Source organism: Anabrus simplex, chromosome 2 (assembly GCF_040414725.1).
Source record: "Anabrus simplex isolate iqAnaSimp1 chromosome 2, ASM4041472v1, whole genome shotgun sequence".
NCBI classification, from domain to species: Eukaryota; Metazoa; Arthropoda; class Insecta; order Orthoptera; family Tettigoniidae; genus Anabrus; species Anabrus simplex.
In genome coordinates, this window is record NC_090266.1 from 335,369,487 (window position 1) to 335,387,034 (window position 17,548).

Consider the following 17,548-nt stretch of genomic DNA (forward strand, 5'->3'; position numbering starts at 1 on the left):
GCAGTATATTAAGGTAGTTATAGGCCTATATAAGGATAATGTCTAGATAGAGTAGGCGACTAATAGTGGCGAATTATTTAAATTTACGTATGATAATAAAGACATTTACAAAAAGGTACAAAAGTTGAAAGCCAGAAAAGCAGCTGGGATTGATAAGATTTCTGGGGCTATATTAAATGCCATGGGTTGGGATATAGTGCCATGTCTGACATAGCCTACTGTACTTATCTGATTACTGTTCCCATGAAGGAGTTATACCAAATGAATGGAGAGTTGCAATAGTAGCCACAGAGTACAAGGGAAAGGCTGATAACATACAGCGGATAATTACAGGCCAGTCACCTTGATGTTTATTGTTTGTAAGCTCTCGAAAAGCATTCTTTGTGGTTATATTAGACACGTTTGCGAACTTACTAACTGGTTTGATAGTAGGCAGTTCGGTTTTAGGACCGCTTATTCCAGTGAGGCTCAATATGTAGGATTCCAGGCAGATATAGCAGATATTTTAGAATCAGGAGTTCAAATAGACAGTATCACTATTGACCTATTCAAGGCATTTGATAGGGTACATTTTGGGAGATTATTGACGAAAATGAGGACTATTGGACTAGACAAAAGAGTGGTTGAATGGGTGGCTAAATTTCTAGAAAATAAAACTATAGAATATAATAGTAGGTGAAATGTTATCTGATCCTGTAATTATTAAGCGGGAGGTCCCACAGGGCAGTATTGTTGGACCTTTATGTTTTCTTATAAGATACTAGGTGGCCCACGAGCGCCGTACTTTCTACTTGTAAGTATCCCGCGTGCACTAATGATGAATGGGATTTTCATAATCGTATTACTGCCTGCAGGTTAGTTATATCAGAATATGGGGAGATAAGAACAGCACGCCCACTCGCTGCTACCCGTCAAATGCGCATCCTTGCGTTAATAAGCCTCGTTTCCAAACGCTAGGTTGGTATATAGTAGAGAAGCACTATAGTTCCTGTCAATATATGGACAATGGCTGGTGTGTTCAAGGACGAATATACAAACATAATTTTAATCGAATCTGGTCGGAATGCAGCCGAAGCTCGCAGACGGTATGCGCAGGAGTTTCCAAATATCCGCATGTTTTCTATACACACATTTCGCCGAACAGAGTTCCAATTAAGAGCTTCTGGATTGTTCAAGGCACATACCACATACAAGCAATTTTTTGGTGAGTGTAATGTCTGTACGTGTGTAAATTAATGAGTTATTACACATTTTCTGCACTTTTGGAGTGTTTAAAACCGCACCCTTTTACAGAACGTTTGTTTCACATCGAAAATGCAGCACAGTGTAACGCTCCTTTGTAAACCAGCTGTTAGGCATCCCGTTCTTCATTATTGCATGCGGGATAGATGTAAGTAAAACGTTCGGGACCGGAGGGCCACCTGGTACTGTATATATATAAATATATGAGCGAAGAACTGGAATCACAGACAATGCTATTTGCGGATGATATTATACTGTATAGGGTAGTAAACAAGTTACAGGATTGTGAGCGGCTACAAAAAGACCTAGACAATATTGTGAGGTGAATTGCGGGCACTGGTATGATCGTGAATGGAATGAAAAGTCAGGCTGTAAGTTTCACCAAGAGGAAGAGTCCTCTCACTTTTAATTACTGTGTTGATGGGTGATAGTACGTCATGGGGATCAATGTGTATGTAGGTGTTAGTGATCTTAATTGGGGGTAATGACATTAACGAGGTTGTGCGAAAAGGTTTCGGATCTCTTCACATGATTATGAGGATATTTAGGGGTTAAGCGGAGTGTTCGATAAATTTCCAAGTTTTTTTGAAGATATTTATACATTTTGATAGGGAATCTGCCACCTGGGCGACAGCTCTAAATGCAGATAATTGATTGACTGATTGACTGAAATGGGAAATGTTTTGGCCTCGAGAGGCTACTCATAATTGTCACGTTATCCTACCCACTTAATTCACTGCTCTCAGCGGAAAATTTATCTGTGTTAATTATTACTTGGGCCAGCCAAATGATCACTACTTCAAAAATCAACTCCGGTAATACAGAATTCCAAAGAACTATAGTGGAGGCCATCCAGTGTAATTCGAACAGACTGTATGCTATTTTCTTAACGTACTAGTACAACATCTGTAAGTCAACTGATCAGTACGATGTATCGTCTTCAGTCCACTGAATTTCCCTGGCATTCAGTGAACTGGCTGACTCCCAAGCGCTCTGCCCACAAGTGGAATGCTGAGACAATAATCACACTAGGGAAGACTCGTTCCAGTATCTGGGTCAGAGGGTGACTGCGGCAATTCACAACTCAAAGAGAATGAGCTGCGTCACTGCAGCACGCTGCTCTAGGGCACCACACTTCTTAATTATCTCTCCATTTTAAATGAACACTTTCCCCCACCTACGGGTGTGAGGAGACGAATGTTATCTGAGGACTTTTTTTCATTTCCATCTAATATTAATTAACACTGAAAACTGTTGTTCCTTTCTTGGAATTCCGTGGTCATCAGCCTAGTGATTAGATATATTTTTATTTTTTGCTGTATCTTTGCTAACACATACACATTTTTGATGACAATGAGATAGGAAAGGACTTGGAGAGTAATGGTTGTGACATTAATTAAGACCCAGCTGCCGCATTTGATCCATGTGAAAATGGCCAATCACCTTGAAGGCTGCAACGATCGAGTACGAGCCCACCATCTCGTGACTGCAAGCTCACACTCCACACCCGAGAAACCCGGTGAGCGCGAACCTGTACTCGCGTGATGAGTATCACGGTGATTTGATTTGATATGATTTGTTTTTTATCATCAACAAGGTCAATACTTCTCCAGTTACAGATGATATAATAAATACAAATAATAACAATGCTACTAATAATATAACGTAGCAATGTACAATATATCATCATCGCGGCTTTAAATACCGTTATGTGACGATATTGAGGGGAGAAACACTGACCTGTAGCACATGTATCCCTCAGAACGAACATTCTGAACCTTGGATGACTGAACCTTTCTGGTCACAATTCTAAGCTTAAATATTTTCACGTAGCGGATTTTTCTAGGTGCAGTGACGATATACATATTTGCAACACATACATAGGAGAGAAGAACGTGAAAACAGAAAAATATATGCACATTTGAAATGACTCATAAATTAAAAAGAAAAATAACATTTAACTGTCAGTTACAGAATAGGATACCAGGAATCCCGCCTACCGAGCTCGATAGCTGCAGTTGCTTAAGTGCGGCCAGTATCCAGTATTCGGGAGATAGTAGGTTCGAACCCCATTGTCGGCAGGCCTGAAAATGGTTTTCCGTGGTTTCCCATTTTCACACCAAGAAAATGCTGGGGCTGTACCTTAATTAACGCCACGGCCGCTTCCTTCCCACTCCTAGCCCTTTCCTGTCCCCCATCGTCGCCATAAGACCTATCTGTGTCGGTGCGACGTAAAGCAACTAGCAAAAAAAGAAAATCCCGTCTACGACGCGTCCATAGCGATGTCTACGAATTTGCCTATCTGGAGAGTGGAATACATCCACCATCCCACCAATTTCATTCAGGGATCTTAGTAACTGCATAAACCAAGATTTTCTGTGTGATTCAGTTCTGCACTTGGCTACATGAAAGGTGACAGTCTGCCTGGTGTTACAAGAAGGAACATGAACTGGCAGCAACTGGAGTTAATTAGGACAGTCTAGGAAATTACCAATAGATTTATGTATGAAACGTGCACTCACATACTTGCGCCGAATTCTAATTGGATCAATATGTATCTTCATACAAAACAGGTCATAATCTATCAACAACAGCTTGGTACAAAAACACGCTGTACTGATCCATTTTGCGAATCTGATCTGCAATAGCTGTAAAGAATTAATTAAGTATTGCTGTGAAAGGGTCCACACCTCAGAGAAGTACTCTAGACCCAACCATATGAGTGAGAAATACAGGTTTTTCAATGAGACTATGGATTAAAACTCCTGCAATTTCTTTTCAAAAGCCTAACTTATTAAATGCCTTATTCACGATATTAAACACATGTTACTTGAAAGATAAAGCCATTTTTTTGTTAAAATGAACAACGATATCATTAATTTTAGTATCACTCTTCACTTCTTGACCCTTTATAGAATGCTTAAAAGCATTAACTTTCGGTTTTCTCGTGAAGGATAATGCACAACACTTTAAAATATTCAAGGATAATTGTCACTTTTCGCATCAGTCACTAATATTATTTATATCTAAATGTAGCAATTCACAGTCACTCATGTTTTCAGTTACCGTACCCTGTAAATTTTAAGGTCATCAGCATAGAGTAGGTAGTTGCTCGAATTAATTTGTTATGGCAGATCATTAACAAATAGGAAGAAACACGAAGGTCCCAGTAATGAACCTTGTGGAATTCCAGACATAGGCTAGTAAGAACGAGAAATGAGCTCCTTGTATTTTACTGAATACCTCCTGTCGTAAAGATAGCACTTAAACCATTCGAGTAAGCTTCCATGAATTCCGTATGCGTGACAACTTATTCAGTAGAGCATTATGCTGCACAGAGTCGAAAGCTTTGGAAATATCCGCGTACCCAGGGCATCAACCTGCTTGCAATTGCCTAGTGCGCTAGATTTGATGTGGGAGTAAACAGCAAGACTGGTGGTTGTTGAGCGTTTCTGGACAAAACCATGCTGGTCTGGAAATGAATGGAAGAAGAGCTATTAGTCTGTAATTGTGTTATATTTCTTGAACACTGGAATAATGTATCATTTCTTCCATTCGGACGGGAAATCGCCTGTACGAAGTGACCATTTGATTATTATGCCAGCTCCTCAGCACAGTCACGTAACACTATTCCTGAAATACGGTCTGGACCACATGACTTCTTCGTATCCATCGACTTCAAGATTTTACAGACTTCCGATACCAAAGTTATAATAATCGTCACGTAAGGCCATACACTAGAAAGTAAATATCGCCGCCCGATTCTCTTTTTTTCTCATTTTTGTAATGGCTGATCACTGCTAGTTACATATTAAAATCACCAGACATAACCATAACAAGGTAACTTCAATGTAAGCATCGATAATGAATGTTCCCCTACCCTAGTAAATGATAAAAGTTAAGATGAAATAAATCAAGATATTCATAATTAAGTCGGTTTCCACGCTCAATGAGGAATTAAGGAAATAAACACACTTCCTCACTCAAATTAATGTTACATATTTCTGTCTTTATGGTGATGTACAGTAACCATATTCTTGAAAAGAGAGGCGTCTTAAAGGATGCAATTTATTTAATAAGTCTTTGCAGTGTGATTTTCGAAAGTTCCAGATATTACTTAATACCTTTCCTTTCCTTTTGCGCGGACGTTTCCTTCTCTCTACAATAACCAGTGAAGGAGAGAGATTATTGGGCATATTTTCAGCTTGCAGGTTGGTTATCCAGGAAACATATAGGAGCACTATGGTGCCGAGCCACGTGAACGGAAATTAGGTCAGCTTTCAAGCTCAGTGCAGAATTGAGAATAATAATGTTACTAGTTCTACTAACTACTTCTATAGTTTTCATATACGCCGAGCTTCCAGAATTTCGTCCCGCAAGATTTCTTTTATGTACCGGTAGATCTAGACATGAGACTGGTGTATTTTAGCACTTTCAAATACCGCTGGACTGGAACCCGTCAACCTGAGCTAGTCATACATTCTCTCCTTCACTCGCTTAAATTCATTTTAAACATTTCCTGCCTTTCTTCTGATGTACGCATTGCTATTATTATTATTATTATTATTATTATTATTATTATTATTATTATTATTATTATTATTATTATTATTATTATTACGAGGGGCGTACTATATTGGTTTAAACTTTATTTTTTATATGTCCGATTATGGTTCACATTTCATTTTTGAAGGTGGTGACGTGTAACTAGTGTCTTGTTCCACCGTTTGGTAGCAGCACACGCACAGGGGCCAACGAATGCACTCGTCATAGCCATTTCATAACAACACTGTCAGCGTAGAAGCAGACAATACGGAAACCAACCGTCAGGGACAGCGCTGTACGACTTGGTTCCTATGGAAAGAAGGCGTGACCAGTGCAGAAAATCATCGACGCTTGGTGGCAGTTTGTGGAGAACATGCGCCTTCACGGAAAACATTTTACAGCAGGGTGGAGGGTTGGAAAACAGGGCGCACATCGGTGGACAAGGGAACCAGTTCTGGAGGGAATGTGACAGTGTCAGCACCAGCCAACCTTACTATGAGCCACAAACGAAACGACAATCGATGCAATGGAAGTATTGGGGCAGTCCACCGCCAAAGAAATGTCGAACAGTGTCATCAGTTAGCAAGCGGATGGCGACAGTGTTCTGGGACACAAAGGGCATCATCCTCATTGACTGACTGAAATTTGGGGCCACGATTAACATTGCAGCATATGTGGCAACCCTTAAGCACTTACGTCGTGCCGTTCAAACTAAGCGTCCAGGAAAATAGACTAAAGGTGTGCTTCTGCAATATGACAATGCCCGGCCCCACACTAGCCGAGAGACCACAACTGCCATTGTTCAAATAGGATTCACGGTGCTGCCACACCCACCATACTCCCCCGACTTGGCGGGAACATGAAGGAACCTCTGCGTGGTCGCCGTTTAGAAGATTTTTCAGAACTGGACACAGATGTCAAGGCGTGGGTACGCAGCACTCCGAAAGATTGGTTTCAGGAAGGTCTGGAGAGACTGACACATCGATGGCAGAAGTGCATACAGTTACAAGGAGATTATGTTGAGAAGGTGGACGTAACAACTGATGTGTAATGTAATTCATTTGGGTAGAAAAATAAAGTGTAAAACAATATAGTACGCCCTTATTATTATTATTATTATTATTATTATTATTATTATTATTATTATTATTATTATTATTATTATTATGTAATTTTCATGTGCTTTTCTATTTTTTTCCGTCCAATATTCGTATTTTGGCTATGATTTTACATTCATTAAATGCAAGAGTGTAATGACGTAAGATGGCAGCGGCCATATGCTTCCGGCTTCAGCATTAGCTGCTAATATCTGGTCTCTATTATATGTCTATGGTACTGAGCTATGGGTGGTAATATAGTCACACCTCCACAGCCTCATTCTTCGAGTACTCCGGTCCTTTGTTGTTATTACCCGTGCCCTAGAGAACTTGGTACTCTCAACAAAATTTACTATCAAGGATAACTGAGAGTAGCCTGTCTATCTTATCTTTTGTAAATTTACTATATTCCACGATTCTAGACGCATTGTCAAGTATAGAAGTTGTGCCATATCTTATCTTACAGTACAGCTATTGTTATATTTCCCCTTTTTGGACTGTCGTTGAATTGTTCATCACTACTAATACCGAACTGTCCCAAAACTCCACCACAAATAAAGGAATCATCTAAAACCTCAAAAACACGTACTGGTAATTGGGTAGTACAATGGAAGCAGTGAGCACATGGCGTGCACAACTTACCTCATCAATTGGCAGCGCTTCGTCAGTAGTAACAGATTCTACAGTAATTTCTTCAGAAACCTCTGTCATTTTTCCAGAGTCACTTGAGGAAACCTGCAACGAAAGTAAAAGTACAGTACAACGTAATTCTTGAGAAATTTCACAGAGAAAGAAACAACAGACTCATTCAGCTACATAAAATTACGGATATCCCAAGTAAGTGCGAAAAAAATTCTGTTTATATAGATAGCTACGGTAAGACACTATGTAACCAACTTTCTTGCACAAACTTAGTTTCTGTCTTGTGATGTATATGTAAGGGAGCAGTTTTGTATACCTTATCTCACCTTATCTTTCGTCGCAGTGACTCAGGCGCCTTATGGCGACGATGAGATAAGACTGGCCTAGAACTGAGAGGAAAATGACCGTGTCCTTAACTGAGGTACAGCCCCCATATTTTCTAGATGTGAAAATGGGAAACAAGGGACAAAACCTACTTAATAACAGTACGATCGATAGTTTCGTCACTCCACTCGCTTTGGCTACAGCAGAATCTGCATGTTCATGTTTCCGTTATTTCTCACAGCAACAGTGGCGTATACTGAGGGGTACCAAGGCTATCGGTGAAGCTCAAACGTCAAATGAGACAATGGAAATCTCAAAGCACATTATAATGTATCTGACACAGTGTTCCATTTACAAAACTGAAAGCAATGAGGAAAAATAAAACGTCGCTCGTAATTGTGAGTGCAAGGCATCGGATACCGATATTGGAGCCCTGCCGGTACGTCCCTCTCCCATCGGGCGAGTTGGCCGTGCGGTCAGGGGCACGCGGCTGTGAGCTTGCATCCGGGAGGTAAGGGGTTCGAATTCCACTGTCAGCAGCCCTGAAGATGGTTTTCCGTAGTTTCCCATGTTCACACCAGGCTGTACCTTAATTAAGGCCACGGCCGCTTCCTTCCAACTCCTACGCCTTTCCTATCCCATCGTCGCCGTAAGACCTATCTGTGTCGTTGCGACGTAAAGCAACTAGCGAAAAGTAGCGTCCCTCTCCCCTCGACTCACCTCGCGCGGCTTGCTGCTGTATATCAGATAGGTGAGGGGACCGACGGGATAGGTATGTAAAGGCTAGTACACACCTAGCGACAAAGTTGCGGGACATTGTATGGGGACAGTTGCGAGACACTGTCCCTAGACTGTTGCGATACAATGTCCCGCGTCCACATCTATAGAGCCAGTTGCACCACAGGAATCGGCGCGAAATGGCGCAAGAAATTGCTTTATATGCTTTTAATGTTTTGAATCTTTTTCTCCATCTCGTGAGTGGACATAGTGAACTTTTTAGCCAGAGACTCCATTGCTTCCCTCCTTTTGTCTCTGTTTTTATACTCGGTAGACATAACATCCCAAAGACAAGGGAGGGTGTGTAAATCCTCAATGATTTTTAGAGTAATTTCCATCGCAAAACAACAGAACAAGAAACACAACACCAACACGTGGCGGCTATCTGCACACTGGCATCGGCGTGTACCGGGACTTTGTTTCGCGACACGTCCAGACTACATCATGTTGCACAACATGGGAGACCTGCGACATGCAACTTTTGTATGGCGACAGTCCCAAACACGGAAAAAATGTCGCAGGACATCCCCTGGGACTTGTTGCGATACACGTGTTCCGCAACTTTGTCGCTTGGTGTGTACTAGCCTTTAAGCTCCGGACTGTCAGATCGCCACTTCTAACCAGGGAGAGAAAGCAACCATGTGTTCCTTAACACATATACTTCCTCACCTCATACTCCTGAATTAATTATATAGATAATAGAGTGCTGGCATTTCAATTTTACTCCCGTCTACTTCTACATCCTTGTAGGAAGACATTGCAATGTCTGCTGTTATAGGAGTAGTACAATTTTCTTTTTATACGTAGATCTGCTAAAATGAAATGTAATCTTTCAGGTTCAGTATTCTCTTTTGTTGTTTGGAATCAAACCCGTGATCATGGGCCGAACACCACCACTGATCTACCGAGAAAGCTAATAAACCAGTGAACGACGTGTAGGACCGCTTGTAACGCTGTAAAATATCACATGTTCATTTGGTATTATTATTATTATTATTATTAATATAAATAATATTATATATTATTATATATTATTATATTATTATATATATTAATATTAATAATAATATTAATAATAATAATAATAATAATAATACTATCGGCAGCCCTGAAGATGGTTTTCCGTGGTTTCCCATTTTCACACCAGGCAAATGCTGGGGCTGTACCTTAATTAAGGCCACGGCCGCTTCCTTCCAACTCCTAGGCCTTTCCTATCCCATCGTCGCCATAAGACCTATCTGTGTCGGTGCGACGTAAAGCCCCTAGCAAAAAAAATAATAATAATAATAATAATAATAATAATAATAATAATAATAATAATAATAATAATAATAATAATAATGTGCTCCATAGCCTCTGACCCAATGAAGATGTCATAAATACCCAGTTCCGAAGCGGGGGCTGTGGAAGTAAGGAGAAATTGAAGGAACTTACTAGGAAACTTAATCTAGCAAAGAAATCAGCTAAGGATAACATAATGGCAAGCATAATTGGCAGTCATACAAATTTTAGTGACCGAACTCGATAGCTGCAGTCGCTTAAGTGCGGCCAGTATCCAGTAATCGGGAGATAGTGGGCTCGAACCCCACTGTCGGCAGCCTTGAAGATGGTTTTCCGTGGTTTCCCATTTTCACACCAGGCAAATGCTGGGGCTGTACCTTAATTAAGGTCATGGCCAGTTCCTTGCCATTCCTATGCCTTTCCTATCCCATCGTCGCCATAAGACATATCTGTGTCGGTGCGACGTAAAGCAAATATATATATATTAGTGAAATATGGAAGGGTATGTACATGAACTTTAATGAAGAAACAGGTTCCAAGAAGGACATTCCAGGAATCATTAATGAACAAGTGGAGTGTGTATGTGAGGATCTTCAAAAGGCATAAGTATTCAGTCAGCAGTATGTTACAAGGATAATGTCCAGATAGAGTAGGAGACTAATGCTAAAGAAGTATTAAAATTGACATATGATAACAATGACATTTACAATAAGACACAAAAGTTGAAAACTAGAAAAGCGACTGGAATTGATAAGATTTCTGGGGATTCTCTGGATCCCTTGGTCATGTTCTGTGTGGACGACTTACCACATGACTCGTGCCATTTCAGTAAGAAGTAGTCTCTTTACTAAGGAACATACTGCGATCTGGATGGTGTCTGTACACAAAGCGCAGCTGCTGGTCTCTCATTGCGATGACACTCTCCAGATATAAGCAGCATATCCAGAAGTTCGTCATTCATATAACGTGGGTGTTTCGTTGCTATGCATTGGACTAGACTAGCGTCGGAACAAAACCCGTAAAATCCACTTTTGCTTCACTCGTATTTTCGTATTTCAGGGAGGAGTTTTGGGTTAAACACACATGATTCCACAAAAATAATTAAACAAAACACTTTAAATCCACTTAAAAAGACATCTGAAATGCATCGGTTGGATGACAATCCCATAAATCCAGCAAAGCATTAATATAAACAAGGAATAATATGAAAAAAAATTATATATATACTGTATACCCATATATAAGGAACATGGCACTGCTAACTTCAGGAAAGGGCTACGTATTACGGAACATTAAATCTCCCGGAGTGTCATATAAAATCGTGCATGGTATAAAAGACTTCAAACTATGTAATTTACTGAATATTTCAAGGAAAATGACGGAGAAGACAAACAGAAATATGACTCAAGTAAAATACTTTGTAGAAATATGTCTATACAGGAAATGTGCTTTTGTATTTTAAAGAGAGGAGGAAATCATCCACAAAATTTGAAGACATTAAATAGTCTAATAGCTAAAAATAAATAGAACGTGATGGGTTTGAAGGTCAACCAATTTGGAAAGGACTGGACGAATGGTGACCTTTTCTGGTGGAGAGATCTGCTTTAGGATAATAAAAAACAAAAGAAGATGATAAACAAGTAAACGAAGATGACCAGTGTGATTGTTTGGAATATGGCATTTTATTTTAAATATACGTATACTGCATTTGTTTGCAATAAACTAAATGGTATTATCAAGAGTAAGTGCTTACGCTTGATGTCCGGCTCCATGGCTAAATAGTTAGCGTGCTGGTCTCTGGCCCCAGGGCGTCTCGGGTTCGATTCCCAGCTGGGTCGGGGATTTTAACCTTCATTAGTCAATTCCACATCTCAGGGCTAGGTGTGTGTGTCGTATTCAGCATTGGATTTCATTACAGGTAGGGCCTCAGGAAAGACTTGCACCAGGCCTCGTCGGGGGTCACCCGCCATTATTAGCTACTTGACGAAGTATATCCGCTGCGGTCTGATCTAAGTCCAATAACTCCAGACAGTCGGATCAAAACCAGACATCTCTGGTTTAAGTTTAATACCTTGATAATTAAAATAGACATGTTGTGTTTGATTTAACTCTCAGAATGTCGTTCCCTGTTACTCTATTTGGTAGTAATTTCTCTTTATAATTTGAGTAACCACAACTTTATGAGTGTTTATTAGATTCTCTAATAACTGCTTTTCGGTGATTATCGGTTTCTGTTCTGACGATCCTCAAATGTTTTCGCGTTGCAGTTGTTTGCACCCAGAGCAATGCACAGAGCACTTACGTAGCGTTGCAGATAGCGTTGCGGATAGTCTGAAGCCTCTATAACATTCTGCAACTTCTCTGACTTTATGTCGTTGCCTTTAGCCGTTTCGTGTATCACGATGAAAGCTCCTAAAGCGGATTACCCATTTTACTGAGGCACCCGGTACAGGAGTAGCTTTAGATAGGGTGGGCAGAGTTCGGCTCTATCCTCACCACGATGTGCTTTGTGCGATGGAGAGCCCTCTACTTTACCGCCGCCTAAGCCACTACACTATCTTTACGTTGTCTGTCGTTAAGAACCAGCTCCTGAAACACCGTATCATCGAACTGTTTAAAAACACCAGATATAACCGCTAGTAATCTGACATTTGACTGAGTATCGCTGTATAGTTCGGTCACGATCATGAGAAGTTATATGTTCTTATTGAGTTTCGAAAGTAAAGATTCCGGTTGATCCTTCGCGGTGAGATCCAAAATGGTGCAGCGCGGACGATGTCACAGGGGGAACACAAGACTGCCTACTTAGGAATCTTTACAAGATCGTTGGGACGGATAGGTTAGATCCGGCTAGTGACCAAACCATTGGCCTGGACTGGTTAGGTCCGGCTAGTGACAAAACCATTGGTCTGGACTGGTTAGGTCCGGCTAGTGACAAAACCATTGGTCTGGATATGTAAGGTGCGGCTTGTGACAAGATCATTGGGCGATTATAAAGTTAGCAAGTAGCATTTCGTCACTTGTAACACAGTAAAAGTACAGAACTGAATCACATCTGGCGCACACTATGAAAAGTTCAAAATGCGCAGCTTTCTTTTCTCAAGGAAGGTGGCAGCCTTGTTGGCACGCAATAGAACATTAATGTTCATGACAGCTGAATTAATAGCAACGTAAAGAATGGTGGCAAATCTCAGATTTGCAGTGACTTGGTTTTTAATTATTCATTATAACGTTATAAGTAAGGTCCACTCAGCCTACGTGATTAGAACTGAGGAGCTATCTGACGGTGAGATAGCGGTCCCGGTCTAGAAAGCCAAGAATAACGGCCGAGAGTATTCGTCGTGCTGACCACACGACACGTTGTAATCTGCAGGTATTCAGGCTGAGCAGCGGTCGCTTGGTAGGCCAAGGCCCTTCAAGGGCTGTAGTATGATAATAATTTCGTGTGGCTATAGCCGAGTGCAGCCCTTGTAAGGCAGACCCTCCGATGAGGGTGGGCGGCATCTGCCATTTGTAGGTAACTGCGTGTTATTGTGGTGGAGGATAGTGTTATGTGTGGTGTGTGAGTTGCAGGGATGTTAAGGACAGCACAAACACCCAGCCCCCGGACCATTGGAATTAACCAATTAAGGTTAAAATCCCCGACCCAGCCGGGAATTGAACCCGGGACCCTCTGAACCGAAGGCCAGTACGCTGACCATTAGGCCAACGAGTCGGAGAAGGGCTGTTGTGCCATGGGATTTGGTTTGGTTCTATAAGTAAGAATACTTGTAGGGGCGGGTTGGTAGTTCCCTAGCAAACATAAAGGAAGGATCTCTTCTTTCCTCTCCAGTACGCTACTTCAGATGTCGTTTCACGTCATTTTAATGTGTTTTCACGAAGGGTACACGGAACCGCCATCGTTTCGAAGATGAGTGAATTTAAATTTTCTGAAGATTTTATTCTTCTATATATGCTGACCACAAGGCGCAATCGTTTAATCGCTGTCCTGCTCTCAAGAAGACGGGTTCGTTCCTCGTTGAGTTCGATGGTATTTGAGGGTGTGTAAATTCGATAACATCGTGCCATTGGCTTGGGAGACGTTAAAAAGCTCCTGAGGACATTGTTGGCACATTCTATACTTCGGAACTATACAAGTGGTAAGCTATGTACTATATAAAATCGCTTGCTTTAATTCACCTGTATTACCGTTATATTCAAGTTTTTCCCTGTCCGCGATTGTACGAGAGTTTCATTGTTTCTGTTAAGTTCTTGCTTTAACGCCACTCGATCGTAGATCAGCAGCGCAGTGGAGATACAGTATGTACAATGTTAACGGCTGGGCGGCACGACCTTGCGACCTCCCACCAATGAAACATTGCTTAATGCCGCTGCGAGCCTAGTAGCAACAGGCGTCATCTAACCAAGTGTGCAATAATATTGCGAGGGAGGAAGCAGAGAGAGAGAGAGAGAGAGAGAGAGAGAGAAAGAGAGCAAGGAGAGGCAGGCTGACGGGAGTTTAGCAGCTTTAAAGAGCGAACCAAACATTTAAATAATTTTGCGTCACTGACCACGTCCTGTACAATGTGCTCAGAAATGACGAATAGGAAACAGTCTTGATACTTCTAGATTGTCTTACGCAAGAGAGTCGATTAACATTATCTTCTTTTTTTTTCTATTTGTTTTACGTCACACCGACACAGATAGGTCTTATGGCGACGATGGGACAGGAAAGGCCTAGGAATGGGAAGGAAGCGGCCGTGGCCTTTATTAAGGTACAGCCCCAGCATTCGCCTGGTGTGAAAATGGGAAACCACGGAAAACCATCTTCAGAGCTGCCGACAGTGGGATTAGAACCCACTATCTCCCGGATGCGAGCTTACAGCTGTGCGCCCCCTAACCGCACGGCCAACTCGCCCGGTAACATTATCTTTTAGTACATACAATTTCTGTTGGATGTGTTATGCTCATATTATGACGAACAAAACAGCTTTTATTACCTCCTATTACTACAGTAAGGCAAATCAAGGAAATTTTTTTAGTATCACCATTTTTTAGCTGTAATATTCGAGGAAAAGCTGCCCTAGATACACGCAAGAGCATATTGTAATTGCCAAACCTTTTTTTTTACGTCGCATCGACACAGATGAGTCTTATGGAGACGACAGGGTAGGAAAGGGCTAGGAGTGGGGATGAAGCGACTGTGGCTTTAATTAAGGTACAGCCCCAGCATTAGCGTGGTGTAAAAATAGGAAACAACGGAATAGCACGTTCAGGGCTGCCGACAATGGGTTCGAATCCACTATCTCCCGAACGCAAGTTGATAGCTACGCAACCAGTTGCTCGGAAATAACTTTACTTCACGGCAATGATATCACACTTGTCTCGCCTCTTTCTCGTTCGCTTATTATATTTGTAAAAATATTGCATATTTCGTAATTTGTGTGCTCACTGTGCTATCTTTTGCATACTACCAGCCGATTAGTAATAATAATAATAATAATAATAATAATAATAATAATAATAATAATAATAATAATGAAAAATGAAATGGCGTATGGCTTTTAGTGCCGGGAGATCCCAGGACGGGTTCGGCTCGCCAGGTGCAGGTCTTTTCATTTGGCTCCCGTAGGCGACCTGCGCGTCGTGATGAGGATGAAATGATGATGTAATGACGTATGGCTTTTAGTGCCGGGAGTGTCCGAGGACAAGTTCGGCTCAAATGATGATGAAGACAATACATACATCCAGCCCCCGTGCCAGAGAAATTAACCAATGATGGTTAAAATTCCCTACCCTGCCGGGAATCGAACCTGGGACTCCTGTGACCAAAGGCCAGCACGCTAACCATTTAGCCATGGAGCCGGACATAATAATAATAATAATAATAATAATAATAATAATAATAATAATAATAATAAGAGATTTACGTCCCACTAATTACTTTTACGGTTTTCGGAGACGCCGAGGTGCCGGAATTTAGTCCTGCAGGAATTCTTTTACGTGCCAGTAAATCTACCGACACGAGGCTGACGTATTTGAACACCTCCAAATACATCCGGATTGTGCCAGGATCGAACTTCCCAAGTTGAGGTTAGAAGGCTAGCGCTTCAACCCTCTGAGCCACTCAGACGATTAGTAATTAATAAGCAGGCGATAGGTTTTTTATAAGTATATGAAAATTCAAAAGGAAGCAATATTCGTGGAGAACGGTGACACAGTCCATAAAGAAAAATGTCAAGATCCACACTTCCTCTTGCTATTGTTTTACTGTCGAGGAAAGGTGGAGCTTTCTCCTTCTGAATGTCACACTAACACAGGCAGGTTTTCGGTGACGCTGAGAATGGGTAGGAAGCGGTCGTGTCCTTCAGCAGTGTAGCCTATAGACTGGATACTTCCCCATTGTAAAAATGAGAAACCACAACAAATCACGTTCAGTTTTTCTTTTTTTTTCGGGGGGCCCCCGTAGATCGCTCCCCCCGCGTGGCAATCGTCCTATTCTACATTGCCTCCGACATGCTATTAGTTCTAAGAAGAAAAAGATAGCAGGGAAGAGTGGGAGTGTGATACTACAGGAGTATCTGCCTGTCCCCATGCTCAGCATGTTACCAGGCCAGATGTGGTGGTGGGTATCTATAGTGGTGTAATCGGGTAAAAAGGGTCAGGACAAAACCACATAGGCGGAAATAGAAAGATGCCTACATGTAAAACCTGACGTTCAGTGCTGTCGACGATGGGCTTCGAACCTACCATCTCCCGAACGCAAGCTCTTGCGTGCACGACTCTACCCGCACGATCAGCTCACCCTATTTTCAGCCTCCAGTGGAACGGCTGCTCGGAGCACGCTAACCGGCCATACAGGAAGCAGCTCGGTTTTTAGTTAGTTGTTTACGCTGGGGTAGACATGGGCTAGGACCGGGAAGGTAGTGGCCGGAGCCTCCATTATGATACAGCCTCGACATTTGGCAGGACAATGGGAAACGGTGGAAAATCACCATCAGGTTTGCAAGCGGTGGGTATCGAACCCACAGTCTATGGTTCCGTGTAGCCAACATGCTCCGGCACAAGAAGTGGCTGTTACTTCTGACTACGATAATATTCCCTGCGTCGGAAGTCAGGTTAGAACGAGTTCACTACTTTTTCAATTGATTCTTGTTTTGTAAATTCATAAATATTGATTTGCTTCCTTGTGAAATGTGAATATTAAAATAATTTTATACTGCCTGCTTCTTAATTTACAATACCTGGTGATTTTAAAACTGATTATGTATAAAGGGTCCTAACTTTACAGTCGTCGGCTCCCTTATTGTCAATACACTGTATGTTACTGGCATATCTATCATGTCTACTGAAACTGTTATCATTACCGTGTGAATTTTCGGTCGTCTGCATCCTGCATCGTTGTGGGTTAGGGGTTTCCTGCATCCAAACTTGAATTTTTCCACGCATTGTAGTTTTGCTAGCTGGATTGAGTTCAGAGTTCAGAGGAACCGGTTATATTATTCAGTAAATCTGCTCATACTGATCTCTATCACGTACGGTACTCTTAAAATGTGACCAAGAGAAAAGGAAATCTCAGGTAGTCGAGGTAAAGTAAACTTGTGTTCTCTTATCGTCGAGGTGGTGCAGATCTTTCCAGATGACGTCGTAAAGGCGATCTG

The 17,548-nt window shown here is 41.6% G+C and overlaps 1 protein-coding gene across 4 annotated transcripts in view; it reads right to left on the bottom strand.

The window, feature by feature from the left end:
* The window catches only part of CRMP (Collapsin Response Mediator Protein), a 486,710-nt gene that overhangs the window by 285,786 nt on the left and 183,376 nt on the right, over positions 1–17,548 (bottom strand). For 3 of the 4 annotated variants that reach the window (XM_067140710.2, XM_067140711.2, XM_067140709.2), the window contains exon 3: positions 7,527–7,619. In XM_067140710.2, the coding sequence (XP_066996811.1) occupies positions 7,527–7,619 (93 nt within the window). Of the gene's footprint in view, positions 1–7,526; positions 7,620–7,704; positions 7,820–17,548 lie in introns of those variants that run through there. The other variant, XM_067140712.2, reaches the window with a different exon arrangement.